This window comes from Spermophilus citellus, assembly GCF_964194105.1.
Source record: "Spermophilus citellus genome assembly, chromosome: 10".
Classification (NCBI taxonomy): Eukaryota; Metazoa; Chordata; class Mammalia; order Rodentia; family Sciuridae; genus Spermophilus; species Spermophilus citellus.
In genome coordinates, this window is record NC_138197.1 from 116,814,548 (window position 1) to 116,836,706 (window position 22,159).

The 22,159-nt window shown below is 36.8% G+C and overlaps 1 protein-coding gene across 4 annotated transcripts in view; it reads left to right on the top strand.

Moving 5' to 3' along the window:
* The window catches only part of NR1H4 (nuclear receptor subfamily 1 group H member 4), a 76,727-nt gene that overhangs the window by 21,881 nt on the left and 32,687 nt on the right, over nt 1–22,159 (top strand). For 3 of the 4 annotated variants that reach the window (XM_081311583.1, XM_081311582.1, XM_081311584.1), the window contains exon 4: nt 8,797–9,162. The exons of the other annotated variant lie outside the window; for it this stretch is intronic. In XM_081311583.1, coding sequence (XP_081167709.1) covers nt 8,797–9,162 — 366 coding nt within the window. The remainder of the gene's footprint in view (nt 1–8,796; nt 9,163–22,159) is intronic. 4 annotated transcript variants of the gene reach the window in all.

The window sequence follows — 22,159 nt, forward strand, 5'->3', positions numbered from 1 at the left end:
AGGCATGAATAGTTTGGTAAAGACATACAACGGACAAGTTGAAAGGCTGGTAGGAGACTCCATTGCATTCTAGGATCTAGCTCTCAACCTTGAAGGCTCAGAAACAGATTCTCAGAGGACACCAAGCTGAGAAATATTGACTATAAAATCATATTTCAAATTTGTAAATTTACAGAGAAAGAAGAATTACGGTGTTAACTATAGGTAAGCCATCATACTAAGTGCAGTGTAGATTTGTTAGCAGACTTCCTGGCTCAGTTCTATTTCTGCATCTACTAGTCTATGATCCTAGGCAAATTCCTTAACTCTGTAGTAAATTCTTTGCCTTATTCAATAAAGTGCTCAGAAGAATGCCAGGTACCTGGTCAGTACCTGTACTGTATCTGCCATTAATACCAATTCTCACAACACTCTTCTGAGGTGGATGTCATTACTATTCCCCCCTCTATGGTGAGAAAATGGATGTTTAAAGATATTAAATAACCTGCTTAATATTCCATATTAGTAAGTAGGCCACCAAATTATAATCAGGACATGGAGTCAGATTTGAATGTTTAAAGGCTCCAGGCTAAGAGAACAGTTTTATTTACGTATTCATTGGAGAAAGTCTTTCCAATGAGATTATGTTAGACTCTGTTGACCACATCTCTTCTCAAGAATAGGGCTCAGAAAAGCATTGCCAATATTTTTTTTTCTGGGACTTCCCATTTTTCATACCTTCATAGCCAAAGCCCTACTCAACATGATTGACCTATCATTCACATTGTTCCCAAGTTCCACTTACCACAGTGCTGTCCAATAAAACTTTCTGTGATGATGGACTATTCTAGATCTACTTTGTCCAATCTAGTAGCCACTGTCCATGTGTGGTTATTGAACACTTAAAATGTGACCCGTGTGAAAGAGGAATTGACTCTAATTTAACTTGGTTTAAATGTAAATAACCATATACAGCTAGTGGCTACTGTTGCAGACAGGACAGATTTGCAGGAAAAAAGTATTTTTAGAAGAAAAAGATAACATAAGACAGTTGATCATCTCCAAAAGATATAAGGGGACCCGATTCATCCTACATTGAGAACATTCTGTATGAGTTTCACTCAGTTACCAGGGACTCTTGGATCCTCTAAATTATCCCACTCATTTCTTATTTAGAATTGATGTTTTTGAGTAACAGATAGGTCCATTTATGTTGACCAGTGAAAAAACAGTGGAGAATTGTTGAAATAGAAAATTTGGAGATTGTTTGTCTTGGTTCACATCCTTTGGGTAGACCTTCCAACTGAGATCCTCTCAGGGCAAGGAGAGTTCTTGGATTCTGAGGGGAGGAGAATGAGGTCAGAGCTAAACTGAGAGTAGCAAATGGCAACTCTTGATTGAGCAATGCAAGCCAAAACATACCCACAGACCACCGCTCTTTTCTTCTTTCTTGGTAAATTCAGGAGAGTGCATCTTAGTTTTTCAACCTCAGGATTTTGAACCAGAAGTCTTGGGTTGAAGTCCCTGCTCCATATCCTACCAACTGGGTCACTCTACACAAATCACTTAACCTCACTGTAAAAAGGGATTGAAGATAGTAGGCCTCATAAATAATACCTTCCTCAGAGTCAAGGAGTGAAGATGCAAGGAGATAATGTCATGGGAATCACTTTGTGTACTTGCAAAAACTGTAGAGAAATCTTGGCAATCTCACTACATTTATATATCACCTTTGCCTCTTAAAACTGCTTTCATGTTCATTATCTCATTTTACCTTCATAATGGTCCTATGAGGGCAGTAATTATTATCTGTGTTCTACCATCTTTTAGTGTAATAAAATGGGGCCCACAGGATCTAAGAGACTTGCCTAAGTTTATACATGTTTGACTGTATGATGCCTGGGTTCAACCTTGGCCCTACTGAATTCTCTTCTGGAACTTTCTCTCTAAAAAGTAACCAATAGATTTAAATTTGATGTCTAGAAATTATGCTACAAGATACAAAATGGAATTATTTCTGTTTTGTAAGCAACCCAAGCTGCAACATGAGTCCAAAGCTGAATAATCATAACATCAATATATTGATGACAGGTGGTCATACATTGTGCCAAGATTTTTATAAATATTTAATCCACATATAATTTTATGAGTTTATATAATTATCAGCCCCATTTTTACAAATGAAGAAACAGAGGCAGAAAATGGTTAAGGAATTTGTTCATGGTCCACAGAGCTAGTAAATGCCAACCAAGAATGACAGTGTATTAGTTTACTAGGGCTGCTAGAACAAAAGTACCATAAACATGGTGACTTAAGCCACAAAATTATATGATCTTCCAGTTCTAAAAGCCAGAGGTCTGAAATTAGTTGTCACAGGGTTGGTTTCTTCTGAGGGCTGTGAGGGAAAAGTCTGATCTAGGCCCTCTCTCTTGGCTTGTTAGTAGCTGTCTCCTCTCTGTTTCTTCATATTACCTTCTTTCCATGTGTGCCTGTGTACTATGTTGGATTAGAGTTCACCCTAATCTTCATTTAAATTTGATTATATCTACATACAAAGATATTTTTTATGGATCATAAAACAAGGTCTCATTCTGAGACATTGGGGATTAAGACCTCAACATAGGAATTTTGGGGGTAGGATGGGACACAATTCAACGTACCAGATACAAACCCAGCTGGCTAGGTTGGTAGGACTCCACATTTAAGCATTCGTCTTATAGCTTCCTGACATTACCTTCTTGCTTTCTGATAGGAACAACTGTTAAGACCTAGAGCATGACACTTGCTCTTCAAAATACAGACTTAGAACCACTGAATAGAAATCTACCCTGTAAAAATTCTTAAGCTGGAAAAGTGTTGCCCGAAAATGTTTGTTTAAGAGACTGGTTTCCAGCTTACTAGGCAATTTGGCATGGAGGACTTTTCTCATAAACATTTACAAATATTCTACTCTGAAATGAAGTTAATCAGTAAACTACACAACCTCTGGCCTCTCTCACTTCTTACCTAGTCTCATTTTCAGTTGCTGTAAATTAGCTAAGAATGGTAATGCAGTTTCAGGGGTTAGAAAATCCAATTCAAATTAGTCCTCCCCACAGCCATACACCGTTGGGATTTGTTACAGAAATGATGAACGTGAAGCCTGCTAAAGGTAGGATTCTAGAATGTTCACACGAGGTCCCAGGTTGAGATTTTGCAGCTGGACAGAGGAAATCTGTGGGTCTTTTGCTTGAGATTATAGCAGTAGATCTCTATCAGAGATGATTCAGTCACATCTAGAAGACGGGGGTAAAAGGTTGGGATGGGTGATTTTTATAGGGTTCTAAGCAGGTGAGTATCTTATTGAGACTAATTCTGTTTTCTCTAAAATTCTTTATAGGATATTAGGTTCAATTAGCACCATTCTTCAAATTAGTACCATTCTTTTAAGTCAAGTGAAGTGTGAATGTTAATGTCAATGCACACTTGAAAAAAATTAAAGTACATTGTTTAATGTTTTATTTTAAAGATGGTTAGCCTAAGGTCTCAGTAGATCATGAAGTCTATTTAGTGACTAGTATTAAAAACTGGAACAGAACAGAGTAGAATAGTCTAGAAATAACAGTGTCCTTCAAGAATTAAATGTGTCATTTCATGGAAATTTTCATTTATATATGTTTAAGTTTGTGCAGGTATCATGGTATAAAATGTATTTCAAACTAGGGGATGTGATAAAAAAACAATAAATATAAAATAAGAAACGTGAATGTAATAAACTAGTTTCACAGTAGGTTTCTCCTAATAGTCTATGGCAAATCAGATAAGTAAAAATTTGAGCTATAAGACTTAGGCTATTTGTGCTCTCTGAATTAAAATATACATTATAATTAAAAGAATGTATAATATAAATATTGTTTAAACACTTTTCTCAAAGCAGAAACTCTACTTTTAAAATCTCCACCAAAAAGAAATTCTAATCATTTTTATGATAATTATAATTATGAATGTATTTTTGACCACAGACTTAGCAGCATACCATTTTGTTTAAATGGGATGTCTCAGAGTGATTGACACCATATTCAGAAATGGAATTAGTCAGAAGACTGGGGAAGCAAATTTTCTATTCCCTTCAATTTAACACACGTTTATTAAAAATTTACTATGTGTCAGACTTTGTGTCAGGTGCCAGAAACAATAGAAAAGGAATATAATCTGATATTTTCCCCTCAAAAGTTCAGAGACTAACCACAATAATAACAAAAATGTACTGAATATATGCATCATGTTTGCACAGGCACCGTCACTTTATATTCTTTATGTTAGTGCATCCTTATTACCACCTTTGATATAGGAGCTACATTATTCTAGCTTTATGGAGGAAGAAATAGAAGCTTAAAGAAGTTCAATGTCTTTCCCTAGTTCACACATCTAGGAAGCTGCAGGTGACTTGAATGCAGATTTTCCCACTCCTGGTACACTCTTAAGTAGTTTTCATACCACCTCAAGTTTAGCATGGAAGATAAGCCTTGAACAAATAAAAGTGTACGTGCTTTAGATAAGCACTATAGTAGAGGTGTGTACAGCGGTAAGGAGAGATTAATTCCACCTGAGGGAACTGGGACAGAACTCAGCAGAGGAGGTCATCAGCTGACAAAGCAGAGAGAGGCACCAACATCACAAAGGCCTGATGCCAGGATCAGCAAATAACTTCACAAATGAAGTTGTGCCATCCAGCCAAGACACCATGGATTATAGGAAATGAAGGAAGGCAAAAAGGCAATTTTTCTGTTCACTTTGATTCAATAAACAGTCACTAGACATTTGCTATGGTCAGCATTGTGCCAGAGATTAAAAAAAAAAAAAAAAACTAGATGGAACCTGGACTTTTTCTCGGGAGTATCAGAAACTGAAGTCATGGGAAAATGCTGCTATTATTATTGTGAACCTGATTCTCCCACTTGGGTGCACAGTGGTTCTAGTCACAAACTTTTTATATGTCTGATATGACAATCATGAGCCACATGTGACTATTTAAATTTTATTTACTTAGAATTAAGTAGATTTAAAAATCTAATCCCTTCATATCATTAGCCACATCTTGAGTATTCAGTATCCCCATGTGGTTAGTAGTCACCATATCCATAGGTATGGAACCCATCATCTCAGGAAGTTCCTTTGGATAATAGTCCTTTAGAGAGTCTATCAAAAGCTAGAAACCTATTCAGAATTCTGTTTTCCTTTTCAGGGATTCTCAGACTCTCCTGGAGTTTATCCATGTGTTCTTATTTAAAAACTCTTACCTAAACTTTCATGGAGATTTTCTGACTCCTTAAAATCCACCAAAAAAAAAAAATCACATACCTTAAACTTGAATCACTTTACCTGCTCCCCCCCACCATTTTCTTCTGTGTCACAAAATGTCTGTATTTGCTTTCTTAGTTCCTTGTCATTCCCATCCCTTAACACACAAATGAGAGAAAGGCTAGATCCTTTTCTGTCTCATTCACCATTATGTCCTCAGAGCCTCACACAATGTCTGCCAGTAGCAAGTAAGTGTTCAATACACATTTATAATGAAAGAACTGTCTCATATTTGTGTCATCAAAACAGATTGTGTTAATAAGTATGAATTAGCTATCAATTGGCTATCATTAAAATAGGGATTTTTCTAAGTTCTTTGGGAAACAGCTTGTCTTTTAGTGGTACTGGACTTATCAAATTTTTTTCTTAACAACCGTATTTTATATCAGAACTTCCATCTAAGATAGCAGGACTGGGGATTAATGGTCCCATTTTATGGAAGAAATTGGATCTGCAAAGGGTAGGCAGTTGTTTAAGAACTCCATATAATAGTGGATATTGTTCTGGTCCATCCATTTTGGAATATGTTGGCCATGTTGTTTCTTTGCTTGTAAGCTTTATGCATATTTACCTCTCTAGTTTGTGAGCACACAGTGAAATACTAGAAGTGGGTACACTTTGAGAATAGAAGCATTATTTACTATTATTATGTACCATTCTCATATTTTTGCCACTTTATTGTTTGGCATCATATTATCTATATCTTTGTAAAATGTCCTATGTTAATTTAGATGATTCCAGAGATCAATATGACATCAATATTATCTGGCCTGAGTTGAATCTCTATTATGTTTCTTGATTATGGACATATTTGTTTTGTTGAAATAATGCTCAGAGATCTTAAATTGTTTGAGAGGAGAAAAAAAATTGTCCATTTCCTTGGATTGTACAGAATCCAGATTCCTTCAGTAATTGGTTGTTTGACTATGGGTGAGTTGCTTAACCTTGTATTGGAGAGAACCTGGGCTGTAGGGGAAGAATTAAGGGAATATGCTGGAGGATAAAATCTAGGGATGAGCAAAACTAATGCTTTCATTATTTTTTAAGTTCTTTTCCATCCTATTCACTCTGGAGATTTTAGTCACATTTGGTTATGAAATGGATCACGATTTTGCTTATATTTTATATTTTTTCTATAATCATTTCATATTTTTATTTTTCCATTTTTGTGGATCCTAAGGCAAAGCAACATTACCAAAATTTTTCATCTGTCAGCTGTACTGATTTTTCTGCTGGCTTATGTGGATAAGTTGGGCATGAAAGAACGGAAATTGATTTTTTCACAGATACTGTATATTGTGTGCTGTTAGTCATTTCCTGGGTCATGGCAGAGCACATTCTTTTTGACAACATTTAATATGTATATACTCCACTTTGCCATTGTGGAAAAGTCTTGAATTCTGATGCTTATGAACTATTAGTCATATGTTTATGAAGATTTTAGAATTAAGAAGAATTAGAACATAATCTAGCACAATCTTCTCTTTATAGATGAACAAATGGGGAGTAGGGTTGTAGTTCAGTGGTAGAGCACTTGCCTAGCAAGTGGGAAGCGCTGGGTTCAATCCTCAGCACCAATATAAATAAATAAAATAAAGGTATTGTGTCCATCTACAGATTAAAAAAAGAAGAAGAATAGAGAAGATGGAACATGGAAAATGCCTGGGGAGAGGCAGAGCCTCACAGGCTTAGTTGCAAGGTACATGCAAACAGAGGCACTGAAAGGAGTAACAAACTCAAGTAAGAGAGCAGAGGAAGAGGAAAGCTTTGCCTTTCATGCTTTTGAAACATCTTATATCTGAAATTCTCCCAGAGTGTGATTCAGTGCAGGGGCTCTGAGGTCAGACTCCCAAAGTTCAAATCTCAGTTACTTAGGTAGGTAGGAGTAAAATTGCTTGACTTAAAAAAAAACTGTCAATGGATCTTTCATTTTATTTATTTGTTTATATGCAGTGCTGAGGATTGAACTCAGGCCTCACACATGCCAGGCAAACACCCTACCATTGAGCCACAACTCCGGCCTCCAAATGATTAATGTTTACAAATGGGTGTCACAAGTTATTTGTAAGTGGGCCATAATAATATTATCTACATCATGGGACTTTGTGGGAAAAGAGAGTATACAAATAAGTACCTGGTCTAGGAAGGACTTTATAAAATTTTCTGCCAACAATAGTAATAATATTAGGCATCTTTTGAGTACTTCAAAGAGCATTCTACCTATATAGAATTTGACCTATAAAATTGCCTATTTCAAATTCCAAAAAGCATTAGAAAGCTTTTTTTTCTTTTTTTTTTTTAAGTTTGGCACAAACTTATTTGGTGGCAAAACTGCATCTAAATGGGCGTGAAAGTATTTATGGTTATTACTTATTCTACTTTATTTGACTATTCATGCATTTCACTGTGGAAGATATTATATTTGACTCTTGGTTTGTCCCAGAGTGTTATATGAATATCACTGCATTCTATTCTGAAATCCAAAAAAAAATTGAAATTCTAAAACATATGTGATCCCAAAAATGTGAATCTGTATTATCTCATTCAATGATCTATATAACCTTGGATATAGATATTTTCATTCCAATCTTGCAGCTATGAAAACTGAGCTTCGTCAATACAAGGAATTTGCTTAAAGTGTCACTGTTCATAAGAGATGGGGCTGGAATTTTGGTTTAGGGTTATCTAACAATACTTTGATGAATCACACACATTTACATACTCTCTTATTTATTTATGTGTACTACATTTTGCATCTGCTTTTTAAAAAAATTTCATTGACTCTTTATATATATCAGTGAGATTCACTGTTACATATTCATACATATATGCACACAATATAATTTGATTTATTAAATTTTTTAGCATTTTTCAAAATTCAAATATTTTTATTTTCTAAAGAGCTATAATTTATGTTTATGGGAAATAGAGACATTTTTATAACCTCATAGTTTTTTGTTACCTAGTGGTTTTGTATATAAGTAGCCCATTGAATAATAATGATCATAGGAACAGTAATTATTATTCTTATTTTAGTGTCAGATATAATTTATTGAGTATTTCTTATGTGCCAAAATTAACAAAGTACTCAGCAAACATTCTCGTTTAATACTTAGATCAATTCAACAAGAAAACAGACTTATTATGAAGAGAAAACAGACTTAAAGATGTTAAAGACATCATCAACTGCACACAGATAGTGAGTAACAGAACAGGGATTTGAATCCAGATAGATTCCAAGTACTGTTTTCTTGTTTCTTTCCGTAGCTCCCCCTTTGTTTTATAGTAATTTAAATAACACATGTACATGGAAAAAAAATCACAAATGGTAAAAAGATGGTATAATCTCCTACCCCAGAAAATAATGCAAAAATATCAGCTTCCACAGTCCCCACGACACTCCCAACAATTATGCTAAACTGCCTCTTTAATTTCTAGAGTAAGGACATTAATTTGAGGTTTGTTCCTTTTATTCAGGTATGCTAACAGAACAAGCATCAGGTCCACTGGGACAGAATCTAGATGTGGAGCCATATTCACAATACAACAATGTTCAGTTTCCCCAAGTTCAACCACAGATTTCCTCATCATCCTATTATTCCAACCTGGGTGTCTACCCCCAGCAGCCTGAAGAGTGGTATTCTCCTGGAATATATGAACTCAGGCGAATGCCAGCTGAGACTCTGTACCAGGGAGAGACTGAGATGGCAGAGATGCCTGTAACAAAGAAGCCCCGAATGGGTACATCCGCAGGGAGAATTAAAGGGGATGAGCTGTGTGTTGTTTGTGGAGACAGAGCATCTGGATACCATTACAATGCACTGACCTGTGAGGGGTGCAAAGGTAAGCAGCTTGTGACTGGCAGTTTTCTCTTTGTTCAAGTTTTACTCTATTGGCTATTGAAATCCCTTGAGCTGGATGCTTCCTTTTTTCTCAGATAACTTCCTGTTTTTCCATCTCTGCTTCTGCCTCCTCCTATCATCTCTATCTTTATTCGACTGCCATTGATCTTTGGGAAAAGTACATTAGAGGATTTAGCTTAGATATAAATAATCTTTTCCATATTCACAACCTCACAGATGGTTAAAAGGAATTTTGACCAAGTTTAGGGAGTTGTGGGTTTTTTTTTTTTCTGTTTATTTTTTAAGAAAAGAGAAACCGTTGAACTCATTTCTTTTAAAATTAAGATCAAGGGGAATGAGACTTCATTCAATAAATGTTTTAGCATACATTTTAAGGGGCAATTATTATTAAATCCTGTCTCCCTTTATGTATCTTTTCTTCCCCTCTCTATCTCTAGCAATCCCTATTCAATATTCAAGTCAATTTGGAGGGGATGGGGGGGGGGTACTGGAGATTAAAGTATTTTCAGCATACTTTAGTTAACTGAGAAAGAAATTGAGGAAGAAAATGGGCAAAGAAGTAAGTAATAATAGCTTAAATTCAACAAATATTCCATTTAGATTATAGATCTGTGAAAGATGCTATAGAAGAATCTATAATAATCTATTCCAAATGGATAAAATATATTAAATATAAAAATGACTAAAAGACCCTTATGATTACTCTCCCAGTAAGGGCAAAGATAATAAGTTTGTAAAATTTCAGAGGAAAAGAGAAAGTGAATTCATAGGTTCTTTTATTTAGTTTTGTCTTTAATCATTCAGCAAATACTTTTAGAACGTGTAGGTACTCTGCTAGCTTGCAGGATATTGAAAGCTGAATAAGAACTATCCTTTGAACAGAATCTATTGGATAATGTGCCAAACTGGGGTTTCCAGATGTTAATGATTGCTTCAAAAATAAACAGAGGATCCAGTCACATGAAAATAGAACAAGGACATTTTAAACCTTTGAAAGTTTAAATGATCAGATTACATTAAACCATAATAATTGCCCCTTAAAAACTGAGTGTGATTTTCTTAGAATTTTAAAGCACTGTTTTTAGTTTTGATAAAATGTACTAATTGTACTTGTTAATGAGGGTAAGTGTGATATTTCAATACTTACATATGATGTATACTGATTAAATCCTGCCTCCCTTTATGTACCTTTTCTTCCCCTCTCTATCTCTAGCAATCCTTATTCTTATATTCAGGTCAATTTTGGGGGATAGGGGTACTAGAGATTGAACTCAGGGCCACTTGACCACTGAGCCACATCTCCAGCCCTATTTTGTATTTTATTTAGAGACAGGGTCTCACTGAGTTGGTTAGCACCTTGCTTTTACTGAGGCTGGCTTTGAACTTGTGATCCTCCTGCCTTAGCCTCCTGAACCACTGGGATTATAGGTGTGGCCACCACACTGGCCTTTTTTTTTTTTTTTTACTTCTACACGTGAGAAGAAACATGAAATTCTTGTCTTTTTGTGTCTAGCCTATTTAACTTAATATAATGTCCTCTATCCCATCCATTTTGCAGCAAAAGACATTATTTCATTCTTCTTCATAGCTGAATAATATTTTACTATTATATATGGATATCATTATATCTATATCTATCTATCTATCCCACATTTTAATTATCCATTCATCTGTTGATGAGCACCTAAGACGATTCCATACCTTGGCTACTGTGGATAGTGAATAGTGCTTAAATAAACATGGGTATGTGGGTATCTTTTTTTTTTTTCTTTCAGGAAATGGTTTATTGAATCATTCAATTTCCTTATATGCTTTTATATCCAAGAAAGATAATGAGATTTTCTCATGTTTGAAAAACTGTTTTACAGGTATCTTTTTGATATGCTTATTTCATTTCTTTTGAACTTATGACCCAGCAGTGGGATAGCTGATAGATGTATTTTTAGTTTTTTGAGGAACTTCCATATTGTTCTCCATAACGGTTATACTAATTTACATCCCCACTCACAGAGTTCCTTTTGTGACATACTCTTGCCAGTGATTTTTTGGTAATTGTCATTCTAACTAGGGTGAGATGATATCTATTGTAATTTCAGTTTGCATTTCCCTGATAGCTAATGATAGTGAACATTTTTTTCATATGTCTTGCTATGTATATGTCTTCTTTTGAGAAGTGTTTATTCTGATCAGCTTGCCCATTTTTTAAATTGGGTTACTTGGTCATTCACCATGACCAAGTTGATATTGAAGGATGCAAGGATGGTTCAATGTAAATCAATGAAACACATCATATCAAGAGATTGAAGTGGGGAAATCATCCGATCATCTCAATAGAGACAGAAAAAGCATTTGATGAAACCCAACATTCCTTTAGGATAAAAACATGAGGTACATCTGGAGCTTTCTTGAAAGAAGATCTTTCTTGGATGCTTCTAGTGTTGACTCATATTGCTTTTATCAATTTCCTTGTGGTATTTTTAATGTAATGAAAGATTTCTATATAACAAAAGAATGAATCCAAATTTTAAAAATTCAATATAAATAAAATTACGAAACCAATAAAATAATAAAATTTATTTGTTAGTTACATGATTTTTGTCAGGAAAGAGAAGCCCATACAAGATATATGTGCCTGGTATAAAGTAAGTATGAAATAAATGTCTTTTGAATACCATAATGAAAATTTACATTCATTGCTGGTACTTAATTAGTCCGCCAATATAATATATCTCCACTTTGTAAAAGTACATCCCAAAGGTTTTTATAACATTTAATCCTTTCTTGCTTCAAATGATAAAAAGCAAATATTACTTCTCAGTCCCTAAATCTAGTGACGATTTTTTTGAATGGGCAGAGTTATGGAAACGGAGACCTGCCTACGTATGTGACGTTGAATTTAAAAAAAAAAAAAAAAGGAGGTTGGAATAAATCTGGAAGGAATTGTTAGTTAGACAGCAAGCCAAAATATTTCCTGGTTTAAAATAAACAACAACAACAAACAAACAAAAAAAACAAATAAAAAATAAACCAAATAAAAAAATTTTAAAAATAAATGTTCTCCAGGTTGTTTTGAGAAACCAACTGCTGACGCATGTACAAGACTTTGTAGTATCTCTAGTCAACTAGTGGTCAGGGCTGTTACTCTAGAAAGCAAAACTAGAACCAAAAAATGAAGCTTATAGGATGGCACATTTGGGGCTTAATTCAAGAATTAATTTTCTGATACTAACATGAGGGAATTTCAGCAATGAGATTGGCTTCCTGCCTCTGGTGATACCAAGTAACAAGCTCCTCAGTATTAGAATTCAAAAAGAGGTAGATGAAGAAGGAGCTTGAGTCCCCAACAGGAAATTTCTGCATTGCATGATAAATTGTATTATGTGGCTTCTGAGGTCCTTCTTCAAATACTTTAGCACCATCTCTTGCACTATTCTAATTATTTCATGCCTGTGTGTCTTGTCTTCTGCAGTAGTTTGTAAATTTCATAAGTAGCCCAATCTTACTGAATGAAAGAGAATGACAGACAAGAGTTTCTAAACCTTTTGTCCCTATTGACATTTCAGGCTGCCTAACTTTGCTGTGGGGAATGTTTTGTATGTTTAGCAGATACCAGTAGCAAGCCCCACTTGATGCCAGTGGCAAACCCCAAATTTTACAAACATTGATAATGTTCTTGGGGAACAAAAATCTCACCAACTGTGAACCACTGAGATAGAAAGTACTATTATGCAGAGGTTCTCAAACTTCAGCTACCTCTGGAACTTTCTTTTTTCTTTGTTTTTGGTAGGGGGCAGTACTGGGGATTGAACTCATGGGTACTCCACCACTGAGCCACAACCTCAGCCCTATTTTGCATTTTATTTAGAGACAGGGTCTCACTGAGTTGCTTAGCACCTTGCTCTTGCTGAGGTTGGCTTTGAACTCTCCATCTTCCTGCCTCAGCCTCTGGAGCCACTGGGATTCAGGCATGCTCCACCATGCCCAGCTGGAGCTTTCTTGAAGGAAGCTGTTTCTTGGGTGCTTCTAATGCTGACTCCTATTGCTTCTATAAAATTCCTTGTGCTATTGTGTTTTTTCATACAATGAAAAGTTTCTATATAGCCAAAAAACAAAACCAAATTTACAAAATTAAATATCAACAAAACTAGAAAAGCCAATAAAATGTGTTAGTTATGTGGTTTTGTTGCTCAAAATGTTACCTGTTGCCCAGGTTTTTTTGGGGTTTGGTATGCCTGTACCACATGCCATATGAGGCTTCAATTCTCTACTTAATTTCTCTGTTCAAACAATTGGTTCATCCAAACCTTGTTTCATGCCGAGCTCCATTTGGCCATCCTTAAGCAGGGTCCTGTCATGCATCTTACATTTACCCCAGCCATTTTCTCATGGCTTTTGATAATCAAGTCATACTTTTTGCTGTTAATGAAATCATTGGCACAAACAAAAATGAGGGCATTTAATTTGAATGTTAATATAAGATAGTCATTGAGATGATCTGGAGAATGTTATTATTAGTTTTTAAGACTGTCATAAGATAGAAATGTAAAAGTAGTTTAATATGTGTGAAGGACTTAGAAAAAAGTGCAGCACATAGTCAAAACTCAATAAATGCCTTTTGTTGTTACTGTTTTGGTCTTTGCATCTGTTTACACAGAAGGTAGTCGAAAGGTGGCTGTTTTCTGTTTGTATTTACAAAGATTATGCCCAACCCATTATCACTTGTTTCCTAAGGCATTATATTTGACATTGTTCAAATTACTAAAGTCACTTTAATTTGTTTGTGTAGACTTGTGCTACTCACAGTCTGGTTCCTGGTCCAGCCATATCAGCATCACCTGGGAATTTCTAAGAGATGGTAATTTGGGGGTCCTACTCCAGGTCTATGAGAATCAGAATTTCTAGGAATGAGACCCAATGCTTTTGTTTAAGAAGCCATTTATTCTAAAGTTTGAAACTACTGATATAAATTATTCTAAAAAGGCACTTGATGAAACTCATTTGGCCAAGCAGCTTGGTTGAGTGTTCTGATTGTGAAATCCACAAGGAAAGGAACAGAAAGAGGAGGAATGCTCCTTTCCAATAAGACAGTTTGTAGATAAAAATGCAGACTAGAAAGCTGGACTAGAACGTCTAATCTAAGTCCTATTTCTTGCCTGGGGTGGTGGGGAGAGAACATGTATAATTTATTCTGAAAGTCTGATTCGAAAGAAAATTCCCAATAGAACCTACAAATTTCTGTGCCAATTGCTGATAACTTGCTAATTCTCTTAGATCTTTGTAATTGGTAAGTCGGTATTATTGTACCCATACAAAGGAGAGAAATAAGACTATCATATCAAAAGAAGCTGAGATTGAGAAAGGCCAGTTCTAATGATTTATGAGATGTATGTAACTAGACTTCAACAGTAAAACTCACTCATTCTCATGCTTTATGCCAATTATAATTATAGAAGAGGAAATTGAAGCATAAGAAGTTAATCAACTTACCCAAGGCTTCAGAGCTAATAAAGGGGTAGAGCTTCAAAACTACAGCTCTTAACTCCAACTCTAGAAACTGTAAAATTGACCACTAGGCTCTTTATTGCTTTCCCACTAAGTGTTCAATCTATTCTTGAGCTATTAGCTCAGGGTTAAGACTGACTACTTCAGTGGCCAAAGGAAGAAAGTCAAGTGCTCCATTTAGGTTTTAAACTATCAGTGTTTTATAAGCATAGGGAATAAACCCCTAGAGTCAGTATCATCTTCTAAGAAGGGAACACTACAATGACACTTGGTTCTTCTGAGAATTCTGGGGCATGGCAGCATGATCATAGCCAGACTAGTAGGACAGGCCAACCCTAGGAAACACCCACCTTAGAGGCAGGCAGGGGAAGAGAAGTCCATATAGGATAGAAGTTGGAGATAGGAGGCTATCAGGAAAGTACAGGAATTTAGGAGACAAGGGACAGAGAAAGTGGTCAGAGGAGAACAGACCTTTGGAAAAATTTAGGAAGGAGAAACTAGACTCGGACATTTTTTTTTTTTTTAACAGCTGAGTACGATAGAGCTTTTTCATTGATTTCGATTTGAGACTTTGCCCCCATGGTGTCAACAAAAGGACGGGTGTCAAGGGAGGAACCAGAGGGAGCCAGGGAAAGCCATGTCCTATGCCAGAAGTTGTTTTGTTTTTTGGGCTTTGCACCAGAGCAGTCTCTGTTGCAACTACTCAACTCTTGCCTGTGTAGCACAAAGGCAACCATATCAAGGATGGTCATGGTTGTGTTCCCATAAACCTGACTTTCAAAAATAGGCAGGAAAGTAAAAAACAGAGTCAGCGGTCTGTAGTTTGCTGACCCCTGTTCTTGGGCAATGACTCTTGAGGGTCAGTATCCGAACTAACTGAAAGCTTATATCGTGAAAGAGCACAACATTCAATGCACCGACTGTATGTGCAAGAAATGTAGCCCTGTTTTGAATGACTGGATTTGATTCCATTTCAAGCCCCGGTGGAAATTTTATTTCATTCAATTAAGAATTGAATATCACAGGGTTTTTGTGAGGATTAAATCAGATTATTAGTATTATTCCCCTCACTCCTACCAAATTTCTCTGGGATTTTGTCTAAGTACTAGGCTTAACATAGAGCAGTGGGAATGGAGTTCTGGTCCTTAGTGCTGTTGACACAGTCTGATATCTGGTCTGCTCTTCAGTTACCAAAAGGAAAGTTCTCTGTGGCACCATCCTGGGTCCTGAGCACACTCCTCCTTCGTGTCTGGTCATGTCTGTCTGCTTCTTTTAGCTTGGGGGTAGGTTCCTGAAGCTGCTCCCTTGTTGTGCTAGGACCCCTGGTTGTGTAGAGAAAGCATGCAGCTATTTCATGTGTTCTCTGCCATGCGGGGCTCAGGGAACCCAAGGGCCTTCCCAGCCCTACCAAGGAAAGGGCACTTTGGTTTTAGGAACCCAAATAATATGGAGTTTCTATCAGCTATCAACCCACCCCTAGGATTTCAGGGTACCAGAGGGACAGAGTTCAGGGCCTTTCCAGGTCTAGCATGGCTTAGCTCTTGTAACTTTCTCTTTGATTGATTGCACCACTCAAAATGGGGGAAATTTCATCTAGTATTTGGGAATCAAGGGCTTAGGCTTTGCAGACTGAAGAGTTAAAAATAGGCTTCTTTGTGGTCTTTTATGTTCTCTTCAGAAACAAATAAAGTTTGTCTTAGTTTAGCAAATAAGGAAGGGAGAAGGGAAGGCAAGGAAAACCAGAGGGTGAGCCCAGAATAGGGTAGAGAGTGAGTGAAAGATCCAGGGCCCTGTGCCAGGCATGTCTCACAGCTTAGGCGACTTTGTTCCCACCCCACATCCACATCCCTTGGATATCTGTGCACACCAGACACAAAGCAAATTTCACTCTATAGTGTTTCAGCAAAGGGAGCATGGCTTTGGGGACTGACCAGCCTGCATTGAATCACGTTTTTCATTTCTTGGCAGCATAAGCAAATTAATATATCAGTCAGAGTTTGGTGAAATAAATCAGAAACCACTATTTCAAGCAGAAAGGAATTAATACAGGAGAAATTAGAAGGGCCAGAAAGAGGTTGTATGCTGAGGAGGGTGCTCAGAGCCACACTGCAACACTGCTTTGCCACAGTGAAGAAGATAGGGACCTAGGAAGCCATAACAAGAATGGTTGACCGCAGGAATTCACCACCCAGCTGCCACCTAGGGATTGTGAAGCTGCCTTCACTGCAATTTCTGGCTCCAGAGCTATGACTTGTCTGCTGAGTCTGCTTCTACGTACAAACAGCAAGTGCCCTGTGCCCTGTCTCTCAGCACCCTCAACTGACAAGCAAGATGCTGCCATGGCAAAATTCCAGGCTGTTCATGGAGACAATAGAAGCAAAAGAAGCATGGCTCTAGCCTCACTTCTGGTTTTCAGTGTCTTTCAAAGGCATCTTTATGGGAGAGGTGAAATCATACCCACCACATTAGGGGCAAGGGTGTCTTTTGAGAAAGGTGGTGCTCCCCTTTCCTGCCTCTATAGTATAGACTGACAGTAGGAAGGAGGGTACAGGGAATATCAAGCTAGCCAGTCCCTATTCAATGCCATACTTTCCCTCTGTGAACCTCAAATCAGCAAAATGGGGATATTATCCATATCACAGGTTGAGGATTTTTTGAGGATTAAATCAGATTATCATATGTAATGTTTTTGTCATATCTCTTGCTTTAGAATTTCACTTCAGATCTGCTGACCTGTGAAGTGTAAAGAAACATGTAAATGTGGAAAACATGTAAATGTAAAAAAAAAACAAAACAAAACAAAGATCATAGTTGAATTTCTTGATTTCATTGGGTTTTAGTTCTAATTCCATTAGAAATGTATTCATTCGCCTGAATGCTTTGTCATAGACAATTATGGCATCAATAACAGAAGTTGCAGTTTTAAATGTTTTAAAGAGTAATAGCAGCGGAGCACAAGCATAGTGCAGAGTGATAATGGCTGCCATTTGTTTGGCCCTAGATCATATCAAGGGCTTTCTTTCCCTCTCAGTTATCAGCACAGTTTATGGAAATGTGATAACATCTGAATGAATTTTGATTCAAACCTTAACGAACAAAACTCATCTGCATCTGACTGGAAATTTCAAATAGCTGCATTTCCTAATAGGTCAGTGTCTGTCACATCTATCTCAGCGCCAGGAGTCTACATGTCAGGGAGAGAGAATAGCAGAATTCTTAAAAGGTATTGTATGAGTGACCAGGTGACCCTACTGGCCTTCTGAATATATTTTTATATAATACCATGAACCAATGTTAGACTTAGCTCTGAGGTTTCAGAAAAGCTTCCAAAATTATTGAAACTATCCTGTCATAGAATGGATGAAAATGTTTCTGATAGAGCTTTTGTTTATGAACATTTGTGAAAGTTATGGGGCTATCATATAAACTTAATGAGATCCTATTTGAGATCAAGTGAGGTCTGAGTTTATAAATTTACTAATGATCCTAATAAACTCCTTAGGCCAAATTTTCCTAGAGTATGATGCAAGATGGGATTCCAAATTATATCACTGCATTGGAAGGCTTTTGCAGTAAGTGTTGTAAAATCATGGGTAGAGTGGGACTCTAAAGTTAGACAATTCCAAGTGATTCTCTTCCCAGCTGTTGTAAATTGGTTAACATCTCTGGGCTTCAGACTCCTACATGTAAAACACAGATGATAAGAAAAATGAGAAGGAGGAGGGTGAGTGGATGATGGTGATGATGGTGATGATAGATAACACACATCAGGTGCTTACTATATGTAGTCACTGCTCTGGAAGTTTCCATGTGCTAACTCATTTAATCTTCAGGACAACCCTTTGAGGTAGGGATCTACAGATTGTTATGAGGATTAAACAAAATAATGGCTACCAAGCAATTAATACCATACTTGCTAGTGGTAAATTCTCATTAATGTCTGTCATTATTACTATGATTATGAAATTGGGCTTTTGTTGGAAAACTGAGACATCATTTTTAAAACACCTGACTTGATCCTTTGCACACTTAAGTGCTCCATAAGCATTAGTTCTTATTTTGTTGATGATTTCTTCTCATTTTATCATTATTATTCCTCTGTTCACCCAGCCTCCTCAATTGGAATCACACTATCTTCTAAACTTTCTCTCTTCCTGTTATTTAATTCATTCTTTAAGTTCTTTATCAAACATTATTAAGTAACAGTTTCTACACCAGACACAATTCTAAGATTAGATAGTCTGTGAACAAAACAGACAAAAGTTTTCTCCTCATAGTCACTACTTTGAAGCAATATTGAGAAAACTGTTTATATAATGTAACTGAGCAAAAGTAGACAAAAAGGAGAAAACAGTAAAACATAACAAAGATTTAAAAACATAAAATCAATAAAATAGTATCTGAAAGAACATATGGAAAATGACAGAAGAATGATTTCCAGTGGATGCAGATAGATATTTCAAATTAAATATAGAGGCAATAAGGCAAGACAATAAATACTGGATTTAAACAAGAAAAAAAAACTGCTTAAAGTAAAAATACAAGCAATATATGAATATGTAAGTGATGATTAAAAGAAACTTTCCAAAGTATACATTATTGAATGAAAACAGTTACAAACACACGTTCAAAAAAGAAGGAGGAGGAGGAGGAGGAGGAGGAGGAGGAGGAGGAGGAGGAGAAAAATTCAAACAGCACAGAGGGTAATCTGTAAGAGTAAACCAGTTCTTGGCCTCAAGCAGCTACAGGCAACCAGCAGGTACCTCCCTTGACTAAAATCCCTTACTGGGAACTCTGAGCACCCCAGGGAAGATGCTGGGAATCAGGTTTCAGGTCTTGGGAGTTTACCTACATGGGGGGTCCAAATAGCTCTTAAAGATGGGTATAAAGGTCAAGCTCCAGGAGGTTAGAACCCTTGTGTATCTTCTCAGGAGGCTCCATTGGGGTGACGGGGTCTTGTATTTTTATTTTCTAGTGCTTTAGACTACATTACCATTTGATAAAAATTTTGTTAAAGTAACGAGTGCACATGATTCTGAAGCCAAATGGCAAAAGGGAGTATCACAGGAAAAAGAGTTCTGCTCCAACCCCCACACCAAGTACTGCTCCCCAGAGACTACTACTAATAACCTCGTTCTTTCTGTCTTTTTGAACTTAGCTATCTATTTATTTAGGTCATTTGGATAGTCTTTGTTTATATTCGTAGAACCATCTTTTCTCCCACAACATGGAAAAAAAACAAGAAGGGCCAGGTAAGGAGAAATGTCCTCTTGGACACCAGTCCAGTGTCTCTGCAGTTTGAAGCAGGGGAACTAGGTGGGAGGCCGAGTCTAAGAGGACGACAAACCCCGCTTCAGATGTCCCAGGAAGGTTTTGGGAACCTTTCAAAACCTAAATCTGGCATTTATTTTGGAAGCAACATTTTTGAAAGTTTTGTAGGTGCAGCATACCTGCTTACACTGAACCTTGTTGAGATATCTCTGAGGTACTTTGCACATCTCCATCTACTACTGCACTGAATTTTTTGTCCCCAACATGGCCACATGTACAGCAGCATGTACTTATTATGCAGTGTCTGTCTAGAATCTGGAGGAGTTCCATTTAGTCTGTCAATCATCTGCATGGCTCTCTCTTTCTTGGTCAGGATGCGCCAAGCTAACTTCATTGTAGCCACTTTTCTCTTGATAATGGTCTTGATGAGCCAGTGGTTGAAAAATATGGGTCTCTGGGGCTGGGGATGTGGCTCAAGCGGTAGCGCGCTCGCCTGGCATGCATGTGGCCCGGGTTCGATCCTCAGCACCACATACAAACAAAGATGTTGTGTCCGCCAAAAACTAAAAAATAAATATTAAGAAAAAAGAAAAATATGGGTCTCATTCTCAGCAGAATTGGCTGAGAGACCCTGAAGTATGTTGCACTTACTCTTGGATTGGAGTCACAGTGTCTTGAGAAGTAGGCTTTTTTTGTTTTGTTTTGTTTTGTTTTTTGGGGAAAAGTTGGTCCTAATTATCTCAAAATAGTCATTTCCAAAATCCGCCTGATGAGGTAATCTTCAGAATGGAATCACACAATACCAGAAAAAAATAAAAATAAGCAAAACCAAATGCTAACAAACTAAATTTTTAAAAAAACGAAGAAAAGAGATACTGCCTTAGAGTTTTCCTTTCTTATCATATCTTTCTGTAATTTAAATATTAAGTGAATGCTGACGTCATAAAATAAGTTAGAACGTGTTCTCTCTGCTTCTGTTTGTGGAAGAGATTACAGACAACTGGTATCATTTCTCCTTTAAATGGTCAATATTGAAACCATCTGTGTCTAATGCTTTCTGTTTTGGAAGTTATTAATTACCAATTCAATTTAACAGATAAGTCTATTTTGATGGCCATCAATCCTAATTTTACAATGACTTCAGTTGACCCTGTCAGGAATTAACCCCATTGATTTTTCCTATTGTTTCCACCTGTTTATTCTCAGAGTTAGTGCACCTGTTGCTGCTCTACATGTGACTTGATTGTTCATTAAAGGCAATTCAAAGAAATCCCATGACCCTGCTATGTTGTTGGTTCACATTTCATTGCTTATTACTAACTACTACCTACAATAGGACTCGTGGTGAGGCTTGACATATTCCTGTATTTTCCTAAATCAAATTGAAACTTTTCCAAGCTCCTAACCCTCCTGGCTGATGAGAAGTTCCATTTGGACTACACTCTTTTCCTCAGGACGGTTTACAAATCTCAGGGGTGCTACATAAGGTGGAATATTTTGCTATCTCTTGGTATGCTCCTGTTCAACCTTGGATCAGTCCCTTGAAAGTGGATAACTCTGACATAGTTCAACATGGAGATCTTGCCCCAGGGTTCTCAAGGCCATGGTTCTTAGTGTCTTTCCGTCTTCATCTCAGAATCAACGTATTAGAGAACTTTATCCTTTCTGGAGAACTTTTTGTGTGTGTGCTGGTCCAACACTCACAGAAACTACGAGACTCATTCTGTTCCCAGGCTCTAGGAAAATTTCCCAAACCTCTTTCCAGCTAAGCTGCCTCTGCTTCCTGCAACTCTAAAAGCATTGACCTCCATGCCAACATCTTTGAGATGATCCCCTATATCCCTGTCAACAAAGGCTTGAAAACAATAGCATTGTCCAAGAGTTCTCTTTATTTAGAAGTAGGAAACTTGAGCTTTTGTCCCAGCAAGTAAGCATAAAAAGATGATTACCCTCTTAGAATGGAAAGAAAATACAAAAGCAATAGAATCAAGGACAAAGCACATATGAAGAGCTCAATAAATTCTGGATTCACCTTAACATTTCTAAAATTATTGCAAAATACTCATATGAACTCAGACTGAGGAAGGTAACAGGTCTCTGTTAGAAGTAGGGAATTGTGCTATGTGAGATTTGGGGAGATTAATGTCTCAAGACATGTTTTTTTCTGGAATGTAAACTACTGGAAGGACAGTATAATATGGTGG